We start from the raw sequence: 26,753 nt of genomic DNA, 5'->3' as shown, positions 1-26,753 counted from the left end.
AAAATTAAAAAGAAGTTTATTCTATATTTTCGACTTCTTTTTTCGCGTAGAATCAATCCCTTTCCGCTTGTACCACCAGTTACCACCCACCCTGTATACTAACTGGTTCAATCGAGGCCACGTTATTTTATCAAGCAAGTACTTAGGTACGTTCCAAGTATCGAACGAATGCTTTCTATTGCTTAGCGCAATTTTGTAAATGTACACCGCCAATTTGTAGAACTTTTCAAGGTGTCCAGCCGTTCTATATCACCTCGACTTAAGAAATGTGCAATACATCGTTGTGTAAGCCGGTTTGTTTTGTAAGGTATATTATGAAAAAAAGGAAGTTTCGATGTTTAAAATACTTGGTTCTGCGTAACGTTCTCGCTTCTGGAAAAATTACTCAAGATTTTGTAGGAAGATGAGGAAAATATTAAAGAATCGAGGAAATTCCTAAACGATTCTTTGCAAAATTTATAAAATACTTATCCGCTGACATTTACAAGATTCTGGAGCTCGGTGAAAAAGCGATACAAGTACATACTTTTCGAACAACTAAGACGAATACAAAATGAATATAATAAGTATTGGAGGATAGAAAGCTATCTACAAGACTTTATTTCCAAGATTTTACGACTGATTCAACAACCAACCACAAAAATACAAGCTGTAAACTTTCAGTTTAACGAACGACGACCGTCGATCAGAAGACAAATCGATTCTCTTCGCTTCCTTGGGGAAAACAATTCTTTCGATGAAAGAAATAACTACGTCTCTATTCTGAAAGGTAAACCTTGTCAAATCGCATGTTCTTTCGGTCACAAACTTTTACCTACAAATTTTCAACTTGACAGTTAAACGACATCGATCAAAAATTGATCAATTTTCTCTTTACTCTTTACAAGACTTTTTTTCTTTACAAAAACGATTCTATCATTAAGAGATCGCCAAAAATAGTTTGAAACTAACAGAGAGTGTTCAATTCGTATCGTACGTTTGATCATATGCAGTTAGATCCAGAAGAATTTTTCAGTCGATTGGAAAAGGGTCGTGCGAGAAAGAGGCGACCGAAACGTGGCTCGAGGCGTCCTGTAACCATGAAGTTTACAACACAGAGAAACAAGCCGCGGTGCTTTCACTTTCCGAGAGGCAGCAAACGATTGACATCATCATCGTGCTTCGCGTGTTGTCGTTTCATCGTGTCCCGGTTTGCCTCCGTGGATCCGTTCGACTTCCGGCAAACTGGCCGATTTCGCAATCGAATTTATTTCGTCGTCCGGCACTTGATGCAATTCAGCCGGCGAATCAAATCGACTTAAACGGTTCAATTAACCGGTTCATTTGTCCAGTCGTCCTGTTCAACCATGGTGTCCCTTCGTCGTCGTGCTATTCGATCGAATCGTTTTCGTTCCAACTTTATTCGCGATTCGGACGTTATACCGTGGATTGTTTAATCCGGAGGATATTTAGGTGAGAGTTCTAGATCGAGGGGAATTTAAACGGAAATTAGAGAATTTACAGGGAGCTGGAATGAAAATTGGAGAATTCCAGTGAACATAGAACAGTGGCTCTTCGTGTTTAAATATAGTCAAATAGAGCATCGTGGATTTCTCGAGGTATTTGATCGAATATCGTCGAATTTCTACACGATCATCGTGAATGATTCTTAAATCCAGGTAAGCAGAGAAAAGTTGACTCGAACGTTAACAGATTTGGAAAAACTTCGCTCGAATTGCATCGAATCTAGGGAAAATAAATTAACCTTGAAAATCTATGCGAACTTTAGTATTGAACAATTCCTGATAAAACGTGTACCTGCACTGGTTTGATTCTAATCGTCGTTTAATCGAAATCAGTAATTTCGGGGAAATTATGACGTTCACCGTTGAATCCCATAAAACTCGAAGTAACACCGATTCGCAGAAAGTTTCAGCAAAAAAACTAGAACGAAGATGATAGGATCCTGAAACAAACAACGTCCATATATAGCCTAATCTAAGCACCAAGGTATTAAAGGAAGATTAGACCAAAGGTCGTTAAGATGAACAGAACTTACGGCGAAGTCTGTCCCGAGTGTGCAAGTCGTACCTAATAGAGAGACTCAGGTGGTCGAATATCTGGCGAGTCTGTTTCAATAATAAACGATGGTTCGACTAGCGAAATATCAGCGGTGGAGGCGGTTTTAAGGTCGCGCGTACCGAATTTCGGCCGGTGAAGATTAAAGGTGCGTTGACATCGTTACGTCAACGCGGTTAAATTGGTCGGGTCGTGCGCGCGTTGCGGAAACTAACGCGTGCACGAGGTCTTATGTAAACCCTGCTTACTAACTTACATAAATTCGCTCCTGTGGCGAAACTCATGTGCTCTACTAGAAAGAGCGAAAGAAAATCACGAACGCAAGGACCTGCTTCGCAATACCGAAAAATGGCCAGCAGAAAATTGTAATGAACGCAAGACAAGATTTGGTATTTGCTCGATAAATTAGTCGAATATTATTTCGCACATAGTACGTGTATTTTTGCGTAGTGTTACCGTATAACGTTATTAATAACCTCGTAATTGGCACGACGTTAAACTCGAATTACAGGAAAAGCAAAGGAGGAAACGAAAGAGTCACGTTCTCGTACCGAGTCCTCGAGTTACCATTTCCTTCGCGAATTTCCTCCCTCCGTGACACGTGTTAATCATCCCGGAGACTGTACCGGTGGTTGGTTGAAAAGCCTACATCGAAAGAGATGCAGATACGGAGACGCGTCAGAGTAGCGGGGAAGAAAAGTGGAAGAAAAAAGATTGCAATGGTAAATCGAGGTCGTTCGCCGCTCCACTTTTCCGGCGTCGATATTAAAAATTAGCGCGACTCTCGGTGTCCCGTAGCGATCAAAACGAAGCGAGCGGAAGATGGCTGGTGAAACTTTCTTCTTCTTTGTATGTAGGAAAGTAAGAGGAGCGAAGAACGAGGTGACGCGCAGATGTGCCACACCGTGATTTTTCCAATTTTCCTCGTGCACGCACACGCGTGTGTCGCTCGATCAAAGAGAAAGGACGCGGATTTACTAGTCTTCGTTGTATAGTCTTTCTCTGTTCCTCTTGGCTTTGCGAAACGTTCCATCCTCGTCTTGCCAACGCGATGGTCTTTCTCGATCTTTCCGCGCGGACGCATGCGTCAGTGATCTCTCAAGGCCTTCGCGCATTAACGCCGAGTGCTGTTTGCTTCGTCCCACTTTCCTTAGCGCCCGGTCAACGACCCAGCGGGTAGGTGAGTTTCCAAGGTGCACCAACACGTACACCCGTCTCTTGATTCTATTCCATCCAAGAATACATCGGCGCCGCGCGCGCAGTGTCTCTCAAGCTCCGCTTCGATGTTTCGCCCTCGCCAACACCTCGTCGCACCCCTGCTCGTTACACGGAGGGATGAGAGCTTTCTATGTATACTTGCTGACAAACAGCTCCGCGCCAAGTGGCTTGGGATTTTTCGCTCGGGTCAGGGTTGGAGGAACGATTTTGTGCAATTCGTTATGCAGGTGTCAAGTGAGAGGATTATTTGAATAGAGAGAAAGGTGAAATGTCGGTCTTTAATTCGAGTTTGTCGATGAGGGTCGTTCGAGGTGTAATTACGATCCCGAGGCATTTTTCTGACCAATTATATCGTATAGAATATAAATGTTCTAGAGAGAGGAATTTTGAATCTGGGTTGGTTTAATGGAAGCTGAAGAAAATTTGGAGTAGTTCGTGTATGATATTATGTGCTCGTAATGGAAGAATGAGCGCGAGAAGAGAGAAAAAACAGAATTTTACACAACGAAATGGATAAAATAGAATAGGTAAAATAAGATACCGTGTAATTCAAATCTCTTCCAAATCACATTAATAAAACAAAATGCTGAATTATTTACGAAATAATGATCTTTAATGTATCTTTCAACCGAACATCACAGTGTCGCGATTCTCAATTCTGACTCTCATTTAACATTTATCGCTTCTATCCAAAAGTCTCTTTCTAAATTCTATCGTCTCCTTCGTTTGATTAATTAATTTCGCGCCCTGTCAAATTTTGTTCCTATTGCAACCGAGAACACTGGATTTTGATGAAAAAAGAAAAGTGGCATAAAGCGTCATGGAAAAAAGTGGATTTAGTGACGCGTTAGCGATAGCACAGCTAGGGTTCATAAATTTGCGGGTGTATTTGCACGCGAAAGCAATCGCCAAACAGTTCTAACGCGCTCCGCGACGAGGCGCCACTGTCCTTTCGCGAATCCCGAGCCGCGAGTCGGTACGACAGGAAATTCGCGACTCGTGGGTCGGTATCGTGACGTGCAAATTCCTCCTGATAACATTATCACCTAATAGATAGCAGAAGGACCAATTTCGGCCCGCCACCACTAGCGGGAATTTTGAACAGAGGGTAGAATGGTAAACAGGAGGTTGAAGGCAGGTTTCAGGTAGCTGAGGGAAGGGTCAGGTACGAAGGGTGAACAAGGGAAACCGAATAAAGATTCAGATCTCGTAAACCGACGAATGACCTTCGTTCGCAGGCTTGTTTCTAACTCTACGATAGAGATTTTGTGGAATTCACATAATCAGGGCAGCGGTTTAGTGAGAGACCCGTTTCATGCGCACTGTTGTATGAATAATTGCGACAATACGTAGTTTTTACTGATTCATTTTATTGCGAGTTTTAGAGCATATTATAAATTACGTGGTGAGTAAACAGAAAATACTTATAATGTTAGAAACAGAAAATACTAATGTTAGAAATATATTTTATTTTATTTATAAAAACGTGAGTTGACATAAAAATCTTTAACCCACTAGTAAGATAAATATAAGAAACTCGTCAGAAATATACTTTTAGAAATAATGTTTTCTCTTCCTATCGAAGATCGAATTCTAATGAGAAATAATTGGAAAAATGATCGTTTGCATTGTAAACGCGTTATCGGTAAATTTCACTTCGTATGAGACGCGTCTATTCCTGGACGATTGGTGTCGTGTGGCCCACTTGTAAGTACGCGGGTAATATAAAGGTAAGCACGATGTTCAATTGTACGCGATGGCTGACAGTGTAACGGAAACACTGGAACAAAAGTGACGTATTTATCAATCAGATAAAAGCCTTTCAATAAAATCGGACTAAGCATCCTCGTTTATTTATTAATGGCTTCGATTCTTTCCTAACCGTTCATTCGTTTCCAATTACTAATATGGTATAATGTCTTTCTGTTATAGGTAAGTGAAAATCTTCGCTTTCTTTGCTGCTAGCTGTACCACACTTGGCTGTAAGTAATTTTCAAATCAATCGCAGATTAAACTAGTTTACGTCTGGTCGTCATAAACATAGATTGGCATATGTCGATATACACTCGTTCAACGACTACCAAAATACGTAAAAATCACTAAAAGATCGCTACAAATCAAAGACAAGTTTAAAAAACTATTTACAATTTCACATACAGTATTCTACCAAAATTCTGCGCTTCGTTTTATAATCAGACACTATGTTTCTATTATCGCTACCAATCCCCACATATTAAAGTTATTCGCGTTAAAAAAATCTCGATCTCGAAATAACAACGCGAGTTATATAATAATCGTACTGGAAACGTACACCGCCTATCACAAACTCAACGGAAAACGTCATAAAATGCTTAAACTCCGCGTCCGACTCCCCTCTATTTTTACCACTCTCGACGTCGCGCCGCGTCGAATTCCGCGCCCATAAAGCCAGTCACCTGTGACAACACGAGTGCACGGGGTTGAAAAAATAGCCAGCGCTGTAAATATCTAGCCGCGTCTCCCGTCGCAGTTTCAACCCCCAGTTGGTTACAACTAAAACAGTAAAACAACCGGATGGTAAAAGTGTCCCGGCGCAAACACGACCCGCGTGCGTCATCGCAGTCCTACGCAAAGGAAGCGCGGGCACAAAAGAGCACCGGAGATATCCGCGAAAGACGGAAGGGTCACTCGTTGGGCCGGAGATCGCGTGGGTATAACGGTGGCGCGTGCGCGGAACCCCCGCAGCTCTCAGCTCTCACCCTCTCGATCAACCCCACCACCCCATTCATGGACATCAACCCTGGAGAGTACGCGGTGCGCCTACCATTGTGGCACACCGACAGTGTCCGACACGTTGTCATTAGTGCGACACGGGTATGTCAGCGAACGTGGCGAGCGACGATCCACCCGAAATCGGGATCGTCGATCACACCATGAACAACGGCGGCCCTCTCTATCCCATAGAGGTGTGCGAGGCCACCATCGCGGTCAACGAGACGCAGAATCCCGAGAGTCGTCATCAACGCGTCAAAGGTTCGTTCCTCCCTTTATTTTCTCCTTTCTCTCTGTGTTTTCCACAGGAAACATGAACTTGAATTCGGCTGTGATTCATATTCGTCGTTACGTTCGTCGTGTTGTGACGCTTCGTTGTTCCGGTTCTTTGTTATGGCTTGTTGTTTGTTTATTGACAATGGGGGTGGGTGGTGGGGGATCGAAGGTTACGTATGGTGATTCGAGGATGAGATTTACTCGTGTGACAGATCACCCGTGAAACACGATATATTTGAATTGAATCGTTTCGTGGTTGCGCCTGATTGCGTATGTTTTTCGGTACTAGGGGGAGTTAGGTGACGGATGTGATAGGGTAGGGGTTGCGTGATGGGACAGGATAAGTTCAAGATGATTGCATGCTGTACGATGAAGTTATTTTTGCTCGGAGTGGGATTATGCTCCGCGCAGGTTTCAGATATTTCGTGCTACGTAATCAGGATATCAGCATATCTGTTGAAGAAACGTCTTGGATTAGATACGTTTTCGTATATCTGTATGGTAATGTTTTTGTTGGTCAACATACTGTGTGATGGTTACATGGACGATTTGTACGGTGATTTCCGGAAATCTTCGCGGAATAAGTTTCTTAAAGGGGATCCTTTGTTCGAGACGTCTCTTTAATCAGCAGCTGTGGAATCAGTTCTCTCTTTAGTAACGAACCTTATCGCTCATCCTCGTTCTATATCATCAAATACTACGGCACTTTCTTTGAAGTAACGTCAACTACGTTAAAATAACATCAATTACGATCAACAACCACGCTTTCTTTCGTAAATGAATAAGTTACGACACTTTTTAGACGAAGCTGTAACACCTAAGTGTCTATGAGTATACGAAGAGTCGAGAGAAGGATCTAAGTACAAATTGCATTGCGTCATAAACTATGCTTCGGTTATTCCCGGGTTTGTTCTCGCGTATGCAGCTACCTCTCTTTCGCCGGGAAAAGCTTTGACACTGAAGCGTATCGATTTTTCCTCGAGCGGGGCTCACGTGCTCATTGACATTGACATTGCCCGCTACCACGGCCAGCCTACCTGCCACCTAGTGTCCACGAACCGATGCGTACCTGTCAACCAACTTGGTCAATTCGCTACCCGATGGCGCTGCGAACGTTCGCGTTTCGTTTGCCCCGTGCGCGCCACTCGGTAATTCCCCAAGTTCACCGGCTTTTCGCGAAAAAAATCATTGCGATCGCGGCGCGGCGCGCGTTCCAATAATTTAGCGCCAATTTCGATTTCCTTGGCGTCGCCTCAGCTGTTTCTGTAATAATAATTCAACTTTAAGTTACATCTCTTTTTGACGGATATGAAATTCCTCGTATTTAGGAATATTGGATAATTATTAATTAAAATGCTTTACGAAATTGTGATATAGCGGACAAAGAAGTTTACAACCTTCTGCTATAGGCGTGAATGCAAAATTTCTGAGCTTTGAGAATATTGGATAATTATCAACGAGGATAATAGATTGATCCAAAAGTTTCTTTCGTTTTAGAAGGAAATAATAGATGCACAACATTTTTTATTGTTGAATAATGTTGTTGTTGGATTATACGTAATTTAATAAAAAAAATAGAAAAGGAGAAGTGTTGTGCACGCATTATTTCCTTACAAAGGGAAAGAAAGTTTTGCGATTCGGACGTTCATAACTTTTACCGTAAGATTCGATGCAAAATTTCAGAATATAGGAATTTTTGATAATTGTCAGGTAAAGTGCTTTACAAAACGCAATATAATGAACACGGAAGTTTAGTGTCTTTTATCGAAATTTTAGAAATTCATGAGTATTCGATAATCGTCAATTAACGTTGAAGAAAAATTTGGTAGTTCTATAAAGTTTTATATCTCTTGCAAAATTGTACAAATGCTTCTGAAAAATCTTTTCGTTTGAAATAAGATTGAGTTTCGTGGAGAAGAAACAGGGTGAGATTTGATTATGAAAGTGGCGAACTATGATGGCAATATAGGTCGTATTGGGTGTTGCATCGCGGCTTGTTTTCGTGGAACAAGAATGTGCCGATGGCCCACATTTTTAACGACACGATGGATTTCCCAACACGGCCTGGCCGAAACGCGCAACGGGGTCATTGCGCAATGGTTTTACTTCTCTTTATCCAGACTAGAGCCCTGGCAGCATTACATAAAAGCATTTATCTGTCAGGAGCCAAGCATCTAGTCCTGTTGAGCGACGGTCGCGTTCAACACGTTGCTACTCTACTTTCCTCTCTTAACTGCCATTGCTCGTTAACATCGTGTACAAGAAACAATCCACTTCTCAATAATGGAAATCATTTCAATCGCGATTCGATGGTAAATTCGTGACATTTTTTTATTCCATTGAACAATGACCAAAAACGAGCACAAGTATATCGTTTATATACGTTTCTTAATACGACGAGTAAAATATTCTATTTAAAAATATTCCCTGTAATTAAATATAATAAACAACGACTATTAATTTCCTAAGTACTATGGGAGCATGTATGTATTTGGTTATCGATATGGATCATGGGTCGTGAAATTTCGTTAATGCGGACCGTTCATGCAATTGAAGTATAACGCGAAAACACATTTCCTCTATTCTATACGATTTTTCGTAATAAACATTTTAAATAAATATACATTTAACATTTACTTGATGCTTTAAATGGTATCCCAAAATACTCGTAGCAAATATTGTAACAAACCATACATAGTCACACGTCTTATCCAAAAGTTACTCCACTTAATGGACTTAAGTGGATACTTAAAGCGTTTAAAAACGATCACTCGTATCAAACTTCGTATTCGTGTCGACACTTGAAACCGACTTTCGGAAGAATTTTCTATAAGATCAACCGTTTTATTCTGTTTAATTCTTGCACATTCAAAGCCAGAGTTCGATCTTCTCCTCTGGCTGCCAATTCGCCATCCAAACTCCAGTCAACGACCACAATACGAACAATAAGTCACCTGTTCGACATCCTCTCTTTGCCTAAATGTACTTGCATACTCCGTTGATCAACAGCGAGCCCCAAGTGGCTCTATTCATCTCGGCTAGTTACACGAGAGATCGTTGTGTGCCTGTCGCCCATTTAATACCATTTTAATCGATCCGCTAAGGCGAGTAGGCGCGCGCTAACCGGACACCTGATCCCGATGGAAGGCTACACTCGCCGCGGCCCTGAGGCCCCCAAGAGAGGGAGGAAAAGAGAAAAAAAATCACGTAATAATAGATACGAGCGTGCACCAGCGGCGGCCTGGCTCGCTGTGTTTCGCAACGCTTCACAAAGGCTCAGGGCCGTTGTTCTATGACTACAACAGAACCGCTCGCGAGGTCTACGCCCGCTATCGAGGTCTCTTTATCCCTTCGCTTGCTATTCAAGACTCCCGCCTAGCTTAAAACTGTCCGACATCGACCGTTTCATCGGACGAAATGACGCGACTTCCGGAAGTCGATCGCGACGACTGGTAACGCGATGACGCGACCTCACTCAGTCGTGACACGCGTATTTTTCTTCGTTCGATTTGTAGAAAAATTACGTTTCTTTTTATCGTGTCTTTTTGCTTTTTTCTTTTTTTTTTTTTTTAAGATCGCTTGAGGTCGACTGCTTGCTCTTTCTTCTTATTTTTCCTATCATTTAGACGTATCAATAAGGAGTTGGAAACAAGTTCTATCAGATTCGGTGATGAGGCTCTTTTCATCCAAGTCTATATATATATATATACTTCTAGATTTTATCGTCTAAATTGCGGGTTCCCTTTTTTAGTTATTTCTTTTAATAGACGAATCGTATCGTTGTTGTTCGATGTGTGTGATTTTAATGAAATCACGTATCGAGGTAGGTATTATCATATAGTTAATAATCTTAAAAATATGTTATATTGATTTATAAAGGAACGTGATAATTATTGGTTGAATATATGGAAATATGGTTCGGTGGTTTAAGAAACTGCAAATATGTATACATAAATATAGATGGATTTTAATATCGTTCAATTTTATTAATGGTATTATTTATTGAAGCATGTAACGTATGCATTTTATTGCTTGTTCTACACGTGTTGCAGTCGTTATGCTTAAATGGAACGTATGCGCCGAAAATGCGTGTATCGATCGTAGTAATTTCGCACCTGGCTATAATAAACCCCGTTCACCACTTTATTATCTATTCTTCACATCGATCTGACCATTTACAGTTTCATAACAGTTATTCCAACCTACCATTATAAACTGAATTGCACATTTAATTAGGTTGCCTAAATAGGGTCAAGCAAACTCCACCCACTCAATTTGCATAACATATCCCTCTCTTCGTTATGATTTAACGAATATCGCCATGAACAAAGATTTCCCATACAAATGATGTTTTATTGTTTATATTATTTTCTCAGCTTCCTAATTAGGATTAATTGTCCCAATATTTGAGTTCTCTTTTATCGCAATTTCACAAATTCTACGAAGAATGGAAATCTTTGTTAAACAAATACTATTCTACATTCATCGATACTAATTTTCTAATTTCTATAATTTTCTAGTACATCGACCGTCCAAATGTCTTAGTTTCTCGATTGCAATCGTGCAAACATCTGCAGTTCAAGTACCAAAATACTAAATATTCTCTTTCCGTTGATATTTCTTTGAATTAGTTTCCCAAATTTCTAATTTCCCAACTCCTGAATCTTCCAAGTATTTAAATTTCTCGATTACGCTTTAAAACGCCACGAAGAACAAAAATTCCCCTTCAGCCTAATTTTCTAATCTCCTAATATTTCAATATTCTGATCCTTCTAACAACAAAACGAATTTCCTAAGCAAACACAATTCGTCGGTGTTCCCGCAGATTGCTTTTCTAGCGTCCTAATTTTCTCATCTACGTTCTCGCGGACGCTTAACGTCCTCTAATCCCGATCTTCCGATTTCACCAACCGCCAACACCTTCATCCCACCTAGATCCTTTTATAATCACCTTTCGCCGACAAAAGCCACAATTTCAACACGTAGCGCGAAACGTGCAACACCTAATTATCTGTGAACCCTAATCCGACTGTAATCGATACGAAATCCCAAGACAGTCGACTGGAATTTATGGAAGGCGGTTCTCGCGGAATGGTCGGACGCGTCACGTGCCGGCGCGTGCACGAGCAGAAGAGGCACTCTTCTCGATCAGGATGATGAATCGCGGCGGGAAGCGTGGCTCGGCCACGTAACTGGGACGAAGTCCCCGAGGCGCCAGGCGGATCGTATTCTCGGAGGAGCACGGCGTAAAAACCGAAAAGATCGTTCCGTGGCTATGAGGCGAGGTGAGAGTGCTTTCACCTTTCTCCCTGTTCTTCGTCCTCTGTCGCACCAGTCCACGTCTCTTTCTCGCTCTTATCGAGCCGCTTTTACTCTCGATCGCTACTACCTTCTGCTAGCTACTGCCGCTTGCTGGCTGCTTGCGTCTGCTCCACCATGGAGAAAGCAGTCCTCCGACTTCGTCGTTTTCGCCACATTTCTTTCTCCAGTTCCATCGTTTTTTTCCTCCTATCTTTTCTTTGCCTTTCGAGATCGCGTACGAACCCTTTCTTATCGCTACGTCGCTTTCTTATCGACTGTGCATTTGACGATGTAATTAAGAACACAGAACTCGGATAGAAGATTGTTTTAATCCACTAAGTATGATAGAGAGTATTGCGCTTTGGATATTTTATATGTTCTTACGCGTTTGTCGAGGTTATTTGATGTATAAACAGAGAAACTCGTGGATAAATTGTAAGGTAGCAAATATATTTTAATACAGAAGTGTAATTATAAGTAAGAATACAATTTGAGCTGGTCCAGATCCGCACGCTAGCAATGTTACCCTATAACTGAAAACCCCGAAGCCAACGTCGCCTGTCTACTGTTTATGGTCTGCCTTCGTCGCAGTCTTTGTCAATGGTTTGAGAGAACTAAAAAGACCAGATGTAGAGTTTTCTTAGAAGTGGTGACCACTTCGACAGTGTTACGTGCATTGCGCGCGATTTTATATCTTCAAACTGTAAAGGAAAAGGACAGTGTTTACTTCTCGCAAGAGGACGAAATGTTGAATCGTTCGCTGCGAGCTTTCGTATTTATATTTTCGTGAATGGCATCAAAGAAGAAGAAACGAATGTGCTGCGAACAAACTTTAGGTAAAAATTGGAAAATATTTGTAGGACAGATTAGCAGAAGTTTGCGATTTTGAATATATTATTCACCGATCGGAAACATAAAATTCGTCTATTAATACAATTCCTTTATCTTCGATAGCTTTCAGGATATTCTAGAAGCTATGCGTTCGATCGCCAATTATAATCCATTAGCTATTTTCACGCTCGAGATGCGAATGACAGCCGATAGAAGAGACATACGTCGAATATCTTTGGCTGAACTATGAGTCTGTAAAATTCGATCGAAATCGAAGTATCGCATATGGATAGTTTCTTTTGTTAGAGTTGAAATATATAGAAATCCGTTTCTACTGAAACTGGAGCAGTAGGTGTAACTTCGATGTTTTAGATCTACATAGGTGGAAAAGGGGCTCAGTTTCAAGCTGTGACGCACGCACGTCCTTGATTATCCCGGTTCCACCAGGGATACCGCTAATACATCGACTTCTTTGTTATAGATTTACATGTCGCGGCAATGATTCACTTGCAATAACGATTGAATAACTTGTACACAATTTCTTAATCATTATACATGTCGATACACCGGCGTAGATTGCGGTCAAGCGATTTGTGGTTGCAGGTGGAATACATTCCTGAGTAACTACAATATCCTTTAAGCCTTCTTTTCTTTTTTTTTTTTTCTTTTAATATTCCACATACTGCGTATAATTGCCTAATATTATTCTGTTCTAGATTAGAAAATTTCTGCCCTAGTTTAATTCTAAGGATAACTCCGCGATAATTGTTTTATACGTATCTTCGATTATCGATCGGTGTACCGTTTGGATGTGGTGTAACAAAATTCCCAAAATTTGTCGAATTAATTAAAAATACGAAGAATTCTTTACGTTAATCCACCACTCTATTTGTGATAATTTTTGTAAAATATAATGACTTTCGTTAAATGAATATTAGGTAAAAATAAATATGTAGCTATCTGTCTACTTAATCGTTTATCATCTTATTAATTAAGTTTCCTACATTTTGTTTTGTAACACATCCATCAGGACCAATTATATCGAATCGAGTTCGGTTCACAGAAAAATTACGATGCTTCCCGGATGATCTAATACTATTCACGACTTACTCGATACTATTATTTCTTTACTTTCGCTACTGTATTACAACTGCTGTATTCTACATGACAATTAATTACAAACCCTATTATATAACACCCTTACATTTCATAAAATATCATAGTCAATGAAGTTTTATATAACAATTTATATCACCACCACGTTACGCGAAATAATAGAAATCTTGCTTCGTGAAATGAATCAATTTTACATTGTACAAAAATAAAATTCACATTTCCGGAATAGATACGAATTAGCTTATTTATTTATTTAGTGACCTTGTTCAAGTATGCCGCCATTAACCCACCCCTAGAAAACCCATCAAATCAAATTAGTACGTGAACAGAATTTATACACCTTGGCGTATTATCATCTTTTCCTACGAATTCGTTTCAATCAATTCCACCTACAAATCTCATCTCCATAGAAACGACTCCTCAAGTGGCTCCTCAAATAGCCACAGGGAAAGACGCCCCTAATTCGATGGACGTTGGTGAACAGCGAAGTCTGCTCAGTAGATATAGGTAGACGTTAAAGAGTCCCCTTCTAAAAGATTCGAAGGCTGGCGTTAAAGAGCCAGTAAGAGGAATTTCGTCACGAACGGCAGCTTTTACGATATCCAGCGTTGTTGTTGAGCAACGTGAAACGGGCCTCGGCCGTCCTGGATGTCGGACGGTAACCCCAGCCGAATCAAGGCCGGCGCACACGGAGACGGCTCTTACTTTCACGCGTTAGAGACGCCGCTCGTGCTCGCTTATATCAGCGATGGGACTTCACAGGGACTCTGGGACCAGCTTCCAAGCTTGTCCACACGACCCTCCTTCTCTTCGAGAACTCGTGACACGATGTTCTGTTCGTTGTAAGAGGACCGCGAATTTTTCCGCGTTCATGGGAAAATGTGCAAGGCTACGTATAAGTGGGTATAGTATGGAAATCTATGGAAAATATTGAAAGCAGAGTAGTACTTACTATAATATTTAGTCATGAGACGGATTTCTATCGAAGCTTTTTATTCTTTTTAGTTATGCCGATAAAAGTATAAAGGTGCTAGAGGTGTTGGGATCTGCTCGTTACATTTACATATCGGAACGTTCTAACGAAATTAGAAAGCGCATATCGCGCGAATGAGGATTTATAACCAGATCGCGAATTTTCATACAGATTCGTATTTTTGCGAATTTTGGGTATTTTTCTATAATTTTGTATCTGTGCGTGAACATTCGCTGTCTGTAAAATAATAGGAATCAGCAGGTGCCGTAATATTTATGGTAGCTTACGTTTGATACGAGATTCGTCAAATTTTATTTCATTACTGTTGCTTGATTTCTCGAAGAGCGATGATCGTCTCGTGTTGCTGCAAGTCGAATTAACTTCGCTGTTAAAGTTTGGCTCGTGACAATGAGTAGAAATGGCCGATGAATAGGCGGAAAGTGAAAGAGGAATGTGTTAATCGTTTCACTGTTTCGCGTCGGGGAAAGACTTTCGAATCGTCGGTTGAAAGTAAACTGTAGAGTCGCGAGCAGCCGTTACTTTCGCCACGCGCATGCAAGCTTTCCGTAAAAATGTAATATCTGATGGTTAGCGTAAACTATGACGTGGTCGAAGCTCCACGTAAATCATGTGAGATCGTGATAAATGGTCTCGCCCGAAGGTCGTGATATATCGATTTATCGAACCAGTATCGCGACCAAACCTTACCATTCCAACGAACAGCATGGAAAAGTAGAAACATATTTTCGAATGTAATAGTATACGATTGTTTGATGGTATAAGCGAATTGATTTATTTCACAGTTCCTTCCTCTCTCTCCCTATCTCTCCTCTCTTTCTCTCGTTCATTTATATATTATAAATTAATTTCATATTAATATCCCTTTCGTGAAATAGATATCGATGGCAAACCTGTGACAAATAACACAATGTATACTAAATTACGTCATACGTAGCATCTATTGGGTTGGCAACTAAGTAATTGCGGATTTTGTCATCACCATCTAATGACAAAATCCGCAATCACTTAGTTGCCAGCTGAATACATGCACCAAAACTAATATCACGATCTGACGAAAATAAGAACCGTTTTCTGAACCAAGTTTAGTAGATTAGTTATCGAGATTCGTATGGAATGGAAATCGAGTTCCTTCTGGAGATTCGCGATAAGAGATCGACGTATAGATGGTACATTATTTCTCTGTCGACAAATAGACTACAATCGAGCGATACCTGGAACCTCGATGGCCTTGCTATCCGCGCTGGACCGAAACGTCTTGCGAAACTCAGATTATTTTCGATCATCTACCTATTTGTTCGCGTCGAATCTGCCTCGTATCCCCTGCCATTAACAGTGCTTCGCATTCTGCAAATGGTATCGTCCCACGATACTTTCCAGACATTCAGGATTGCTGCAACAACGTCTGATTAATCACTTCCTCTCTTCGATTCTCTCCTTCCATGGGATTCTTTAACTTTCTGACGCCTTTTAGTGGTAATTAGTATTTACGAAGGACACTTGTAACGATCATCATGCTTAAGTATGATAAATAGGCTCTTTAATTATGATCCTAAGTTAATAGTGGATTTTTTAATTAAATTTACTTGTAATTTTCAATTTGCATCTTTAATCGTGTCCAAATTTCCGTACTATCGTGTCTTCGACTATACGAGATAATTCTCGGTGAAAGAAAATTGTTTCGTGTTAAGAAAGTATTCCCTTTATCGTTACAAATTGCTTGCTTGCTTCTTCTATGAGATTCCCAAATCAGCGAATGGAATTTTCTACATCCATTCTCCTATTTCCCAATATTCCAGTTTCAAACTTTCTCCACTTTCTGTACATCTCGAACAATCTGGGGAATACGTCCGAGATGTGAAAAGAAACGTCTCGAGCGAAGTATATACATACACATACAGCGGCTCACGAGAGTATTCGAATACTTGTCACGGAATATTTGTAAGTTTATATTTCTTTAACAAAGTTAACAATGAAACACGACCATCCAGATTGCGTGCAACGCATTTGAAACCAATCTTCAAATGTATATAGAAGATACAACATATTTATTGTAAACGCATATTCGGTAAAAGGAAACAGTACACAGCACGAATAGTCCTATTAAAGATACGATAGGTATGAAAAATAATCCTACTGAATATTTAGACTTGTTAATTCGTACTAAATATCTTGTTATTTCTGTACAGATATATTTTCAGATTATTTTCAAACTCTACCACTATATGACAGTATATGAGTATTTATGTACCAAGGTTTCGTGAACATTTCACTTCGCTTCTTCCGAATAGCTGAAACTCAAGTTTACGAGAACCTCGGCTTATCAAAATTCAAAGAAACGCCAATATATCGTCCGATAAACATCGCGAAAGTTCAAAATGAAAAGTTTACCAAAAAGAGTTCGCAACATCGTGATATCGGTTGACTCTCGCTACGACGCTAATGAAATTTCATTTCGTTTAGTACAACGTAGTCGTACGATGTTTCCACGAGCGTTCTAATACTTTCGTGAGCAACTGGTATACCGTATGGTTGGGCGGATTGGAAAATTTCCATGGGCCAAGACAACATGATACGTTGAACGATGGTGAAGTTGTCCCGTTGGCTGGTCTCTTGTCTGCCTCGGCGTGTAAACACCGTGACGATCCTAATCTCTTGCGCAATGGCTGGACGCCCTTAATGAAATTTCAGGTCAGCCCCAGAGTGACGAAGCCGGTCATTGCCCTCGACTCGTTCGCTCGTTCCACTTTGCGGCCTCTCTCTGTGTTTCCTGGTTTCGTTCTACGCCTCGGTTTTGGCGCGGTTGTTTTGGCGCGCACATTCCTGATTGACGCGGCTGACCCATAAATATGCTGACGACCAAACCGTGAGCTACGTTTACTCTGCGATTAGCATCGATACCATCGTTTGTTCTGCTTTTTCTCTTATTTCTAAAACGTTAAGCTGATCGTTCTTTAACCTTCGCGCAGCACACGCTGTATAATACCATTATCACGAGCGTGAAATATTTTATTTCGTATGGATGAAACGAACAATCAAACGAGAAGGTTCTTTACCTAATGTGATAATTAAATTTGTAGAAGAAATTCAATCGTAGGAATTAACTCAAGATAAATGTAACTTAAATTTATCATATTATAAACTTAGCCTTAACTAATGTTTTAAAATGTATCACATTAGGTTGTCGGAAAAGTGTCTTTCTTTTACAGACACGTCTTTTACAACGACGCATTTTTATACGAACACGAAGCCTGATCTGTCGAACGTTGTGATCTGTATTTTGATAGATAAAAATAGATCATACGTAATTCGACGAAATAATATAAAAATAATAATATAAAATAATATAAAACGGAAAATGTTGCGCATCCATTATTTCCTTATAAAACGAAAGAAACTTTTCGGACGACCTAATAGCAACGGTGAGATATGTACGCGAGTCAGAATTGACCCAGTCTCGGTGTTTCGAACGAACGAAGTTAAGAACAAACGTTTGAGTGTGTATGACACATTGGATTCTTTTACGTATTCTTTTAGGTATTGCAAATTAACTGCACGTGTGGAAAATGCGATCGGTTGGTGATAAATGAATGCACCGAATGTACGGATGTAACGGGGTAGAATATTTTTGTTCGTTTTGAAAGCATTACTTAAGAATACAGTGACACTGGAAAGATGATTAATGCGTTGGTTTCTCCGTCTGGAATAATATATCGTTGTCGTTCTACATTTGCTTCTGTATATCTTTACGTGTGTATAGAATTTTACTGCCAACGTTAGTTCGATTCCTCGCGAAAGTTTAACTGTTTCTACACAACGTGAAAAATCGTGCACCGTAAAGTTTCGAGTATCCCAGAGGAAAGCACAGAACCACAGCGCTATTCTCTGACTGAGCAAGCAAGAATAGAAAAAAAAAAATGCGGAATTAAACATATTCGAGTAGCTCGAATTATCGCGTTTCGCGCTAATAACTCGACGAACCTCGGTTTGTATCTCGGTGAACCCTGAACGGTAGCCTTCCGCGATCTCGCCTAAGGATTCACCGTTACGCTAATCAACAGTAAAAAGCGCCTAACTCTCCTAGCATCCTCTCACGGTATCTTCGTCCACTTCTTCTTCTCTTTCTCCTTCCTCTTTCTCTAAAATTGGCGAACAGCCTATGCCCGCTCGCTCTAAAACTGCCTTCTGTTACGTCACTGTTACGCGAAAAGTACACGTGGCCGATAACCTTGATTTATATTCCAGCAGGTCCGAGTGAGTTAAGTATATTTTTCTAATAAAATGAAATTTTAAGAATCTTCTTTCAAATAGTTTCATCGGCTAAACGCTTCGAAAGCTCGCGTCTGACCCAGCACTGTTTCGATCTACTTGAAACTTACAACCACGAGCGATTTTCCTCACTTTTCCTGTAGAAAATCGTAGACGAAACTTGTACACGGTACAAGCTTATCGTTGGAAAACATTTAACTCTTTCCTTGGAAAATATGTGTTCCAAGATAAGGCGATCGGTGGTAAATAAATTTTACAATCGATCGATTATACGCTACGCGGAATTCATAAATTTACGGGTTCGGTACGGCGAGCACGCATTTCACAGAACGTATTGTTACGGTTCCAGCAGCGAAATGGCTAACGCAATGCGAAGAAACAAAGTGGAAATAAACGAAGAAGCATCTTTGGTTCTTAACTTGCAACTTACAAACTGCGATTTGACAAAATAGATAATACGCGGTTTCCACGTCGCTTCTCGCTGGAAAATTAGTTCATCTGTCCCAACTTGTAAAATATAACACGAGTCTTTGTAACCATTCTTCGTCTTTCCCCCCACCTTCTTCTTCTTTCTCGTGGCACGTTGGAGGAGTTGTCACGAGCCGAAAACCGGTCCCATTTTCGCGGGTACGTGGCTCGTGCACGTGCGCGAGCACGAGGACACGGTGGCGCGCACATAAACGAAGTGCGTTGACACGGAATGTCCGCGGAGGGCGAGGAGCTCGGCAAGAGGAGCCATAGGTCACTCACCGCGCGGCAAACGTTCCCGCATCCTTGACGCGTACGCCAGGAGGAGGATCCTGCCGGCTAACGGAATCGTCGATGGCCACGCGTGTGCCAGGACCATCGAACACCCGCTCCACAGCCTTTCGCTCCTCTCTCAGGCGACGAACGTGAAATTTTGATGAATCTGAGAGATTCGAGGATGCCAGGCGAATGTATTATAAATTTGTCCCGTTTTTATATTTATTGTAACATGGATAATACTCGTATGTACTAATACATATAATATTCAGGGTGATTGGTAACTGGTGGTACAAGCGGAAAGAGGGTGATTCTACGTGAAAAAAGAAGTCGAAAATATAGAATAAAAATGTTTCGTTCGAGGCTTTGTTTTCGAGAAAATCGACTTTGAATTTTCGCTCGGTACGCGTGCACTTTACCATAGATCGTTGTCTCGATGGAAGAATTTAAAATTTTCTTTTTTCACGTAGAATCACCCCCTTTGCGCTTGTACCACCAGCTATCAACCACCCTGTATAGAGGAATATGCGATATATGTATTAAAAAAGGATGAATTTATAGTCTGTAGTGAGATATAATAGTAACCAATATACAATAAGTGGAGGATTTTTGGAATATCGAGAGTATTGGAAATATTTCGTTGCAAGTTAATTCTCCTTTATTCGGTCCATAAATTGAAGCTATAAAAATCGTTACGGTTTATTGGAATTATCGTTGTATTGTTAGATTTGTTCTCGGCGAAGAGACACGTTTAATAATTTAAACATAGTTTGCGAGTTAACTGACATTTACCAGTTTGTCACATGGTCATCGGTATCTTGGTTTTGCGATATGAATTAATCGACTATATATAACTTTGTATCCCGAATTCGTTAAAATGCCCAAGTTACGAGTTGAGACAGACACAGTAGATTCGGACAGCGTTTCGTCAGACATAGACGTTCGGCATATTTAGCCGATGAAACTATTTGGAAAACCGATCCTTCGCGTTTCTTCTTATTAGAAGCTAATTATCCGAATGATATTGCCTATTTCAGCTCCGTATAATATTTTAAAAATACTTTATTAACAAATTAATTCAATCCTGTCTAAAGATTCGAGTAAATCGAGATAAAGTAAAGATAAAGTAAATCGAGATCACCCGAGAATCTAGAGAAACGTTCGAACAAGAGGTTAAATAAAATTAAAAAGAAAAGATTAACGTCGAAATAAAATTTATTTAGACTCAGAGATGAAAGATATTTTTTAATATCTTCAGTTGCAATGTAGTTCCAACGTTTTTCAATGGAACGATCGAAATTGGTAATTTCTAACGGCCTCTAACGAGGCCATGTTAACTCGATGGCGAAGCCCGAAAGTAACGACTGTAAACAGTAAACACTTTCATTCACAGCTCTGTCTAGGCCCTGTGGATTTAGGCTGACTGACCCCTTTACCTCATGGCCCCCTCCGCTTCTGTCGCGTTAGATTCGTGTTAGACGGCGGTCTGGCTGTGCCGCGTAACTTTCTCTCTTTCTTCGATCAAACCAAACGATGACATTACCTCGTTCCTCGATAAATCGCCAACTTACGCGACCAACAACCTCGAACCTATTAATTTACAATTATAGATTTTATGGATCTCCTTTTTTCTGGAATATTTCATTTTTATTTCATTCGAATCTTACGCGAAAACGAAAAAATGAAAGAAAGAAGACGAATGTTTCGTACGAATCGTTTACTTGTTGGAGAGATTTATAAATAGAATAATTGGAAATAAATTAGTTAGTTTGCGATTATCAGATAGTCGACAGCTGTACAGAGGATAGCACACGCCGTGGCTTGTAAATCTCAAATTAACTTCAAAGTTTTTCATATTGACAGGAACCTTCTTTCTACTAAGAACCGTGTTCGAGGCCAAGCGGAAGCTCCCTTCAGCGACAAACGCCTCGACATCCGCTTCCCGTTAGAATAACCCCTAGAACGTTACGTAAATATAGCTTAACTAAACGGCAATGTACTGTTTCTCACAAATATTTGGCAAGAATCTGTATACCTTTGCTTCCATACCGAATTACAATTTCGTATATTACTCGCAGATGTACGAAAAAATATATAAAACAAGAAGAAAACGAAACTTTCATCCATGTTTCATCTTCACAAAAAACACGCATCGTTGTAAGTTTAGACGATCTCTCTGAAAAATTACCAATCGATTATTTCGATAGTTTGGACAAATTCGGAAATGAGAACGCTATACGAAAAATATACATTTGAAGAAAATATAAAGTTCACGTAGAAAGACAAGCTTTCATTACACAACTTACGTTTTACAGAAAACCTGTCGTTTCTATTTTACGAGATTTATCGAACCTTCGTGCGAAAAATTCCAAATCGTCGGTTCCGATAATTCTATCGTTAACTAAGAACAACACGTATTCCACGAACAAAGGCGACACGCTCGCGCGCCGATTCGTCCTCCAAGGAATCTCCTTCGAATTCCACCGCATCCGTATCCGGAACAGTACGCATCTCCCCTCCTGCCCCGTTTCGTGTCGTCTTGTCGGACAATGGCAGCCGCGATGTACAGGCAAAAAAGGAACTTTCGCGGAGCGGAGCGTGGGCATTGGCATTTCGTCACTGGCCAGGTTGAACAACCAGGTTGAATAACCGGCGTTACGTCACTGGCGTGTACGCGTTCACAGACGGCCAGAGGAAAGAGGGGCAACGGTGCCAACAGGCCGAGAAAGAGGAAGAGACGAGACGAAGGTAAGGGACGGAGGTTCTCAGCGTAGCGTGCAAGGTGGGGACCATGGAGGTCGATCACCTACGTACGGGAGTCAGTGACACCTTCAGGCGAGGACGATCTTTTTTTCCTTCCTTCCCTTCTGCGTGCCCTCTTCTCTTTTCTCTTTCTGTCATCCTCAGACGTCGAACCCGCTGAAACATCTAACTAACTGCCGACTGACGTTATGAATGAACACGGTGGACGAACTTTGGACGTGTGGTCGATTATTATTATCGTTGCCTGTAATAATCGTCTTTGGAATTCCACGTATTTTCGATTCTTAGGTTTTCGATCGTCTTCTCGTTACGGTACGTCGCGATTCGTTTCGAAGTTTCGTGAACGTGGCAGTTCGCTTCTTCGGACTAGATCCGACCTTTCTCCGAGCGAAACGTACTAAGGATAGCGCGATCGAGTGGCAAACGTATCGTCTATGCGCCGTGGAAGTTTAAAATCGACGAAATGTATGGAGATTTGTTCGGATGAATTCGTCGAAAGCAGCACTGTGTCTTTGATTATTAGCGCTGTGTGCTGTCATTCCTGTCCATCGAATCGATCATCATGTTGGAATTTGTACAATGATAGAAATCAGAACTCTGGTGTGGTAGGTGGATTTGTTGAAAAGGAGCGGTGTCTTTGATTATTAACACAGTCGTATTCGTCAACTGCGTCTGTCGTATTAGAAATCCCAACTGACAAAGTGGTGTACGAACAAGTCTGTCACTGAGAACCATCGTAACACATACGTATACGCAAAACATCGGTCTTCTCCTAATTCGGCATTGCAAGCAGCGTGTATCGTATTGAAAACGTGTAGCACACCATTACATCACCACGTCGTTCAAATCCAATCACAGTCTACATGAATCGTATGTGTATCACCCACGATGAATACCGATAACGAACGCGTTCATCGATACGAATAAAAGACAGAAGGAAATGAAACAGTCGATCGAACAGTTGGAAACTTTTGGCTCGTTTTTCCCCTGACCGTGTCGTACCATCGAAATTCCTCGAAACGGTGCCAGTGTCGGCGTCCACGTGACCGTTCCACCGAAAGATCCTTGACGAAATTATTTTGCACGACTCTGTAACGCCACGAGCGGTTCACGACAGTACCGGGTCAATGGCCGCCGGTTGTTGTTTCTCAGCGTGTGTCGGGAATGAGTATCGCGTCAAAAATACCGGGCCACCGTCTCCGTGAACGGCCACAGTGGTCAAGGTCTTCGGAGCTCGCTAGCCGGAACAACTCGACTGCTTTCGTTTCGTAAGGGGGAATTACGCGCGTTTCCCTTTTGGCTGCGCGTTACGGCATCCGCAACACGCCGATGCACGGAACACCCTGAGGTCTTCCGTCGGCCGTGTATCAATGATCGTAAGAAACGACGCGACAGAGGATTGTATACGAGAAACGTGACGACGTTTCCTCCATTGAAACGTCGATGAATATTCAAACGTCGACTTCGATCGTCTGGTTCGCGTCTAGCAGGACACAGTTGCGATTGGATGAGCTGTTGCAGATGGCTCGCGAAGATTCTCGCGGAATCTGCCGTGCTTCGTGAAATTCCCTCGAGCAGAGAGAAAACGTATAGAGACTGGAAAACAGTATATGCGTACGCTGATCTTGAAGAACGAAACGTCTTCTTATCGGGCTGTAGGAGCATTGGGTCGAGGAATAAGTTCGATGGATTTCCATTGACGTATACATTTCTAAGAATTAGAAATTTGAGAATTAAGAATTAGAAATTGCCACGAAGAACGTAGGGATACGTGTACTTGAATTTGACGAGAAATTATTCCTTCGTCCTTTTAACATACATTTCACGCGAATGTAACGATACTTGGCGTTGGTATCTCAAGGAAACGCGAATGAACTTACTGCTCGATCTAATACATGTCATTGTTGTAGTATCAAATTTTCGTAGTCACTATCGATAATTACGTGTAAATAATCAAATGGACCTAGTTGATTAGTAGACCGCGGATTTTTACTCAGTTTCATATTTCCAGACTATTTTAAACGTTCGGACAATTACTTCGCTTTGAATATTTCGGATATTTTTGCGTATTGCATGAATTTTGTACATTAAATTTTCTATAAATTGGTGAAAATCCGCCGTCTGCTAATCGATATATAAATACTATAACGAGGCCAATTGCGCGGAAATATTTTTCACGGCCATTGAACGCTTGGTTCGTCGAACGATCAATATCTAAACTAAGAAGGAATCGAAACAAATGAAAACAACACGTCGAGAGAGGACATATCCGCTTATACGTGCTCCCATGCGTAGTTGATGGACATTGACGTTGGAGGGAGGTGACATTGTAACAGCTTCCGCCTGGCAGCATGAAATTTCGAAAGAACGGGCCGCTCGAGCCGATGACCGAAGAAGGTCGACGAATACGGTGCCCCTGTACTTTGCCTCGTTCCTGGCCTTAGTTAACGACGTTGCGGTAGTTGTCTTCGGTTGTAATGGCCACGTTCAAGTTTCCTTTAACGTCCGGCATGCTCGAAAGCGATCGCCTCATCGTAACTACAATCGAATAAATCCGCCATTGTTCCACGTCGATTCTTGCCTCTGGCTCTGATACACGAGTCCATATACAATCGTCGATCGTTATCTCGATGATAGTCGATCGTTTTTATAGGGCAAACGAGAGAGACACGTTAGAGTCTGAAAGTAATTTTTTCATCGAACAGCCTTTCTATAGTCATTGTATATGGGGCAAATCTTTGACTAGCCTGAATTGCTTGAACTGGGTTCCCGGAGGTGAAAAACTTTAGCTTTGTAAGGATATAAGGATATCGTGAATTAAACGTAGATTTAGGCATCGTTAGGTGATAATTATTGAATACAAATTGAGATGGGAAATATGAAATGCGAGATACAGGGAAGAGAATTGTTTTAATCGATACTGAAATTTTCTTTGAAGATAAAATGGTGTAAGAGGTTTTATGCCAATTAAAGGGATTAGAAGGAAATATCGAAAGCATTATTTTTGATTAAATACGTTATTATTTTAGAAATGCTTGGGCATGTAATTTTACAAATATGTAAATACGTGGTATCAGAAATTATCGCCAGCGTTTCTTTCGTTTCTCAAAAATATTATGTAACAAACGGTATTCCCTTCGATGTTTTGTACATTTTCGACATTATATGTCGTCTGTGCACGTTGGCGCCTTCGAGCTTCCCCTAGATAAATATCAGCGGTCTGCTAATAACGATAAAGCTTGCCTTGTGTGTCATTCGAACGAATTGAGACGTACTTGCACACACCCAGACGTGGAAACTGACGTTAAATCGCGTGGCCGGTCTATAAACGTGTATACGATTTGCATACAATGATCCGTCGTTGCACAGGGCAAGCTCGATATTGTTCGCTTTATCTGCGTAAACTCGCTTTCATCACGGGCGGCAGGTGCCCTTTAAAGGAGAAGTCGAGCAGAGATCGCGTGGGTGGGATCGGAGAGATCGAGCGAGCGTTCGCGTTCGATGGATCGAAGCGGGTTAATCGGAATCGGGAGCACGTAACGAAGGGGATCGAGACGCCTCGCGGCCACTCGGCCGAGATCGATCGACGAGAACTGGGCAGCACCGCTGCCTCGAAAACGTGAGAACAACAGGATCGAATCGGACACGAGCCGCGAATAAATTTCGCGCGATTTACCGAACCGATAGCGACATTCTCTGCTCTCATATCGACTCACCGAAATTTTTCTTCCCCGTAATTTAATTTGTAAATTTAGTTGGGCGATATACAACTGTTACAACATTTACGATATTTAAAGGGTGAGACGTCTATCGAAGTTAATTGCATTCGCGGAAAATAGAATTCACGTAGAAATTTTTGACGTCGCTTTGTCATTGGTTCATTCGGTTTTCTAAAATTAATCGCAACCTGTTTCTTCTGACTCGGTTTGCGATTTCAGCCTGACGTTCTTTGTAACTTCTATTTCCCATAGACAAGTAAGCTTCGAACTTGTACAAGCTTTACGATGCCGCAACGGTATCGCAACGATAATCTATCCTTCTCAAATGTTTCTTAGTTTCTAAATTTATGAAAATACGATAAATGATAGGAGCTACGTATTATCGCAGTTACTTGCGAAACAGGCTTCTCCGTAACGAATCGCACGAACACGTTCTCAACTACTTTCCATCCCCCAAAACGATCTACGGAAATCTTTTCACGACTTCCCTACACAACTATTAAAGAGAACAACGAAGTAGAAGAGAAAGGAGGAAGGAAAAAGAAACAATTACGAGAGGTCTATAAAAATATTTGAATGAGAGATAAGAGTATAAAGGTTGGTGATAAACTGGTCGATTGGAATGGCTCTCGGCTGGCACGCGATGTCGCGCAGGCCGTTCACCCTGCCGGCAGGGCGAAAATAGAGGGTCGATTTCCGGTTCCAAAAAGTCGATG

At 41.2% G+C, this 26,753-nt stretch overlaps 1 protein-coding gene and 1 long non-coding RNA gene across 4 annotated transcripts in view; one reads left to right on the top strand and one right to left on the bottom strand.

Moving 5' to 3' along the window:
• The window catches only part of LOC126863608 (nuclear hormone receptor E75-like), a 218,703-nt gene that overhangs the window by 128,021 nt on the left and 63,929 nt on the right, over window positions 1-26,753 (top strand). Inside the window, exon 1 of one of the 3 annotated variants that reach the window (XM_050613926.1) lies at window positions 5,982-6,288. The exons of the other annotated variants lie outside the window; for them this stretch is intronic. Within the exon in view, the coding sequence (XP_050469883.1) occupies window positions 6,132-6,288 (157 nt within the window). The 5' untranslated portion in view covers window positions 5,982-6,131. Of the gene's footprint in view, window positions 1-5,981; window positions 6,289-26,753 lie in introns of those variants that run through there. 3 annotated transcript variants of the gene reach the window in all.
• Window positions 6,426-8,875, bottom strand: LOC126863682 (uncharacterized). Its single transcript, XR_007688942.1, has 2 exons — window positions 6,830-8,875; window positions 6,426-6,756 (listed from the first exon to the last, which is right to left on the bottom strand). It is a non-coding gene; the product is annotated as an uncharacterized LOC126863682 (long non-coding RNA).

This window comes from Bombus huntii, chromosome 3 (assembly GCF_024542735.1).
Source record: "Bombus huntii isolate Logan2020A chromosome 3, iyBomHunt1.1, whole genome shotgun sequence".
Lineage (NCBI taxonomy): Eukaryota > Metazoa > Arthropoda > Insecta > Hymenoptera > Apidae > Bombus > Bombus huntii.
This window is presented reverse-complemented; position numbering and strand designations above follow the sequence as displayed.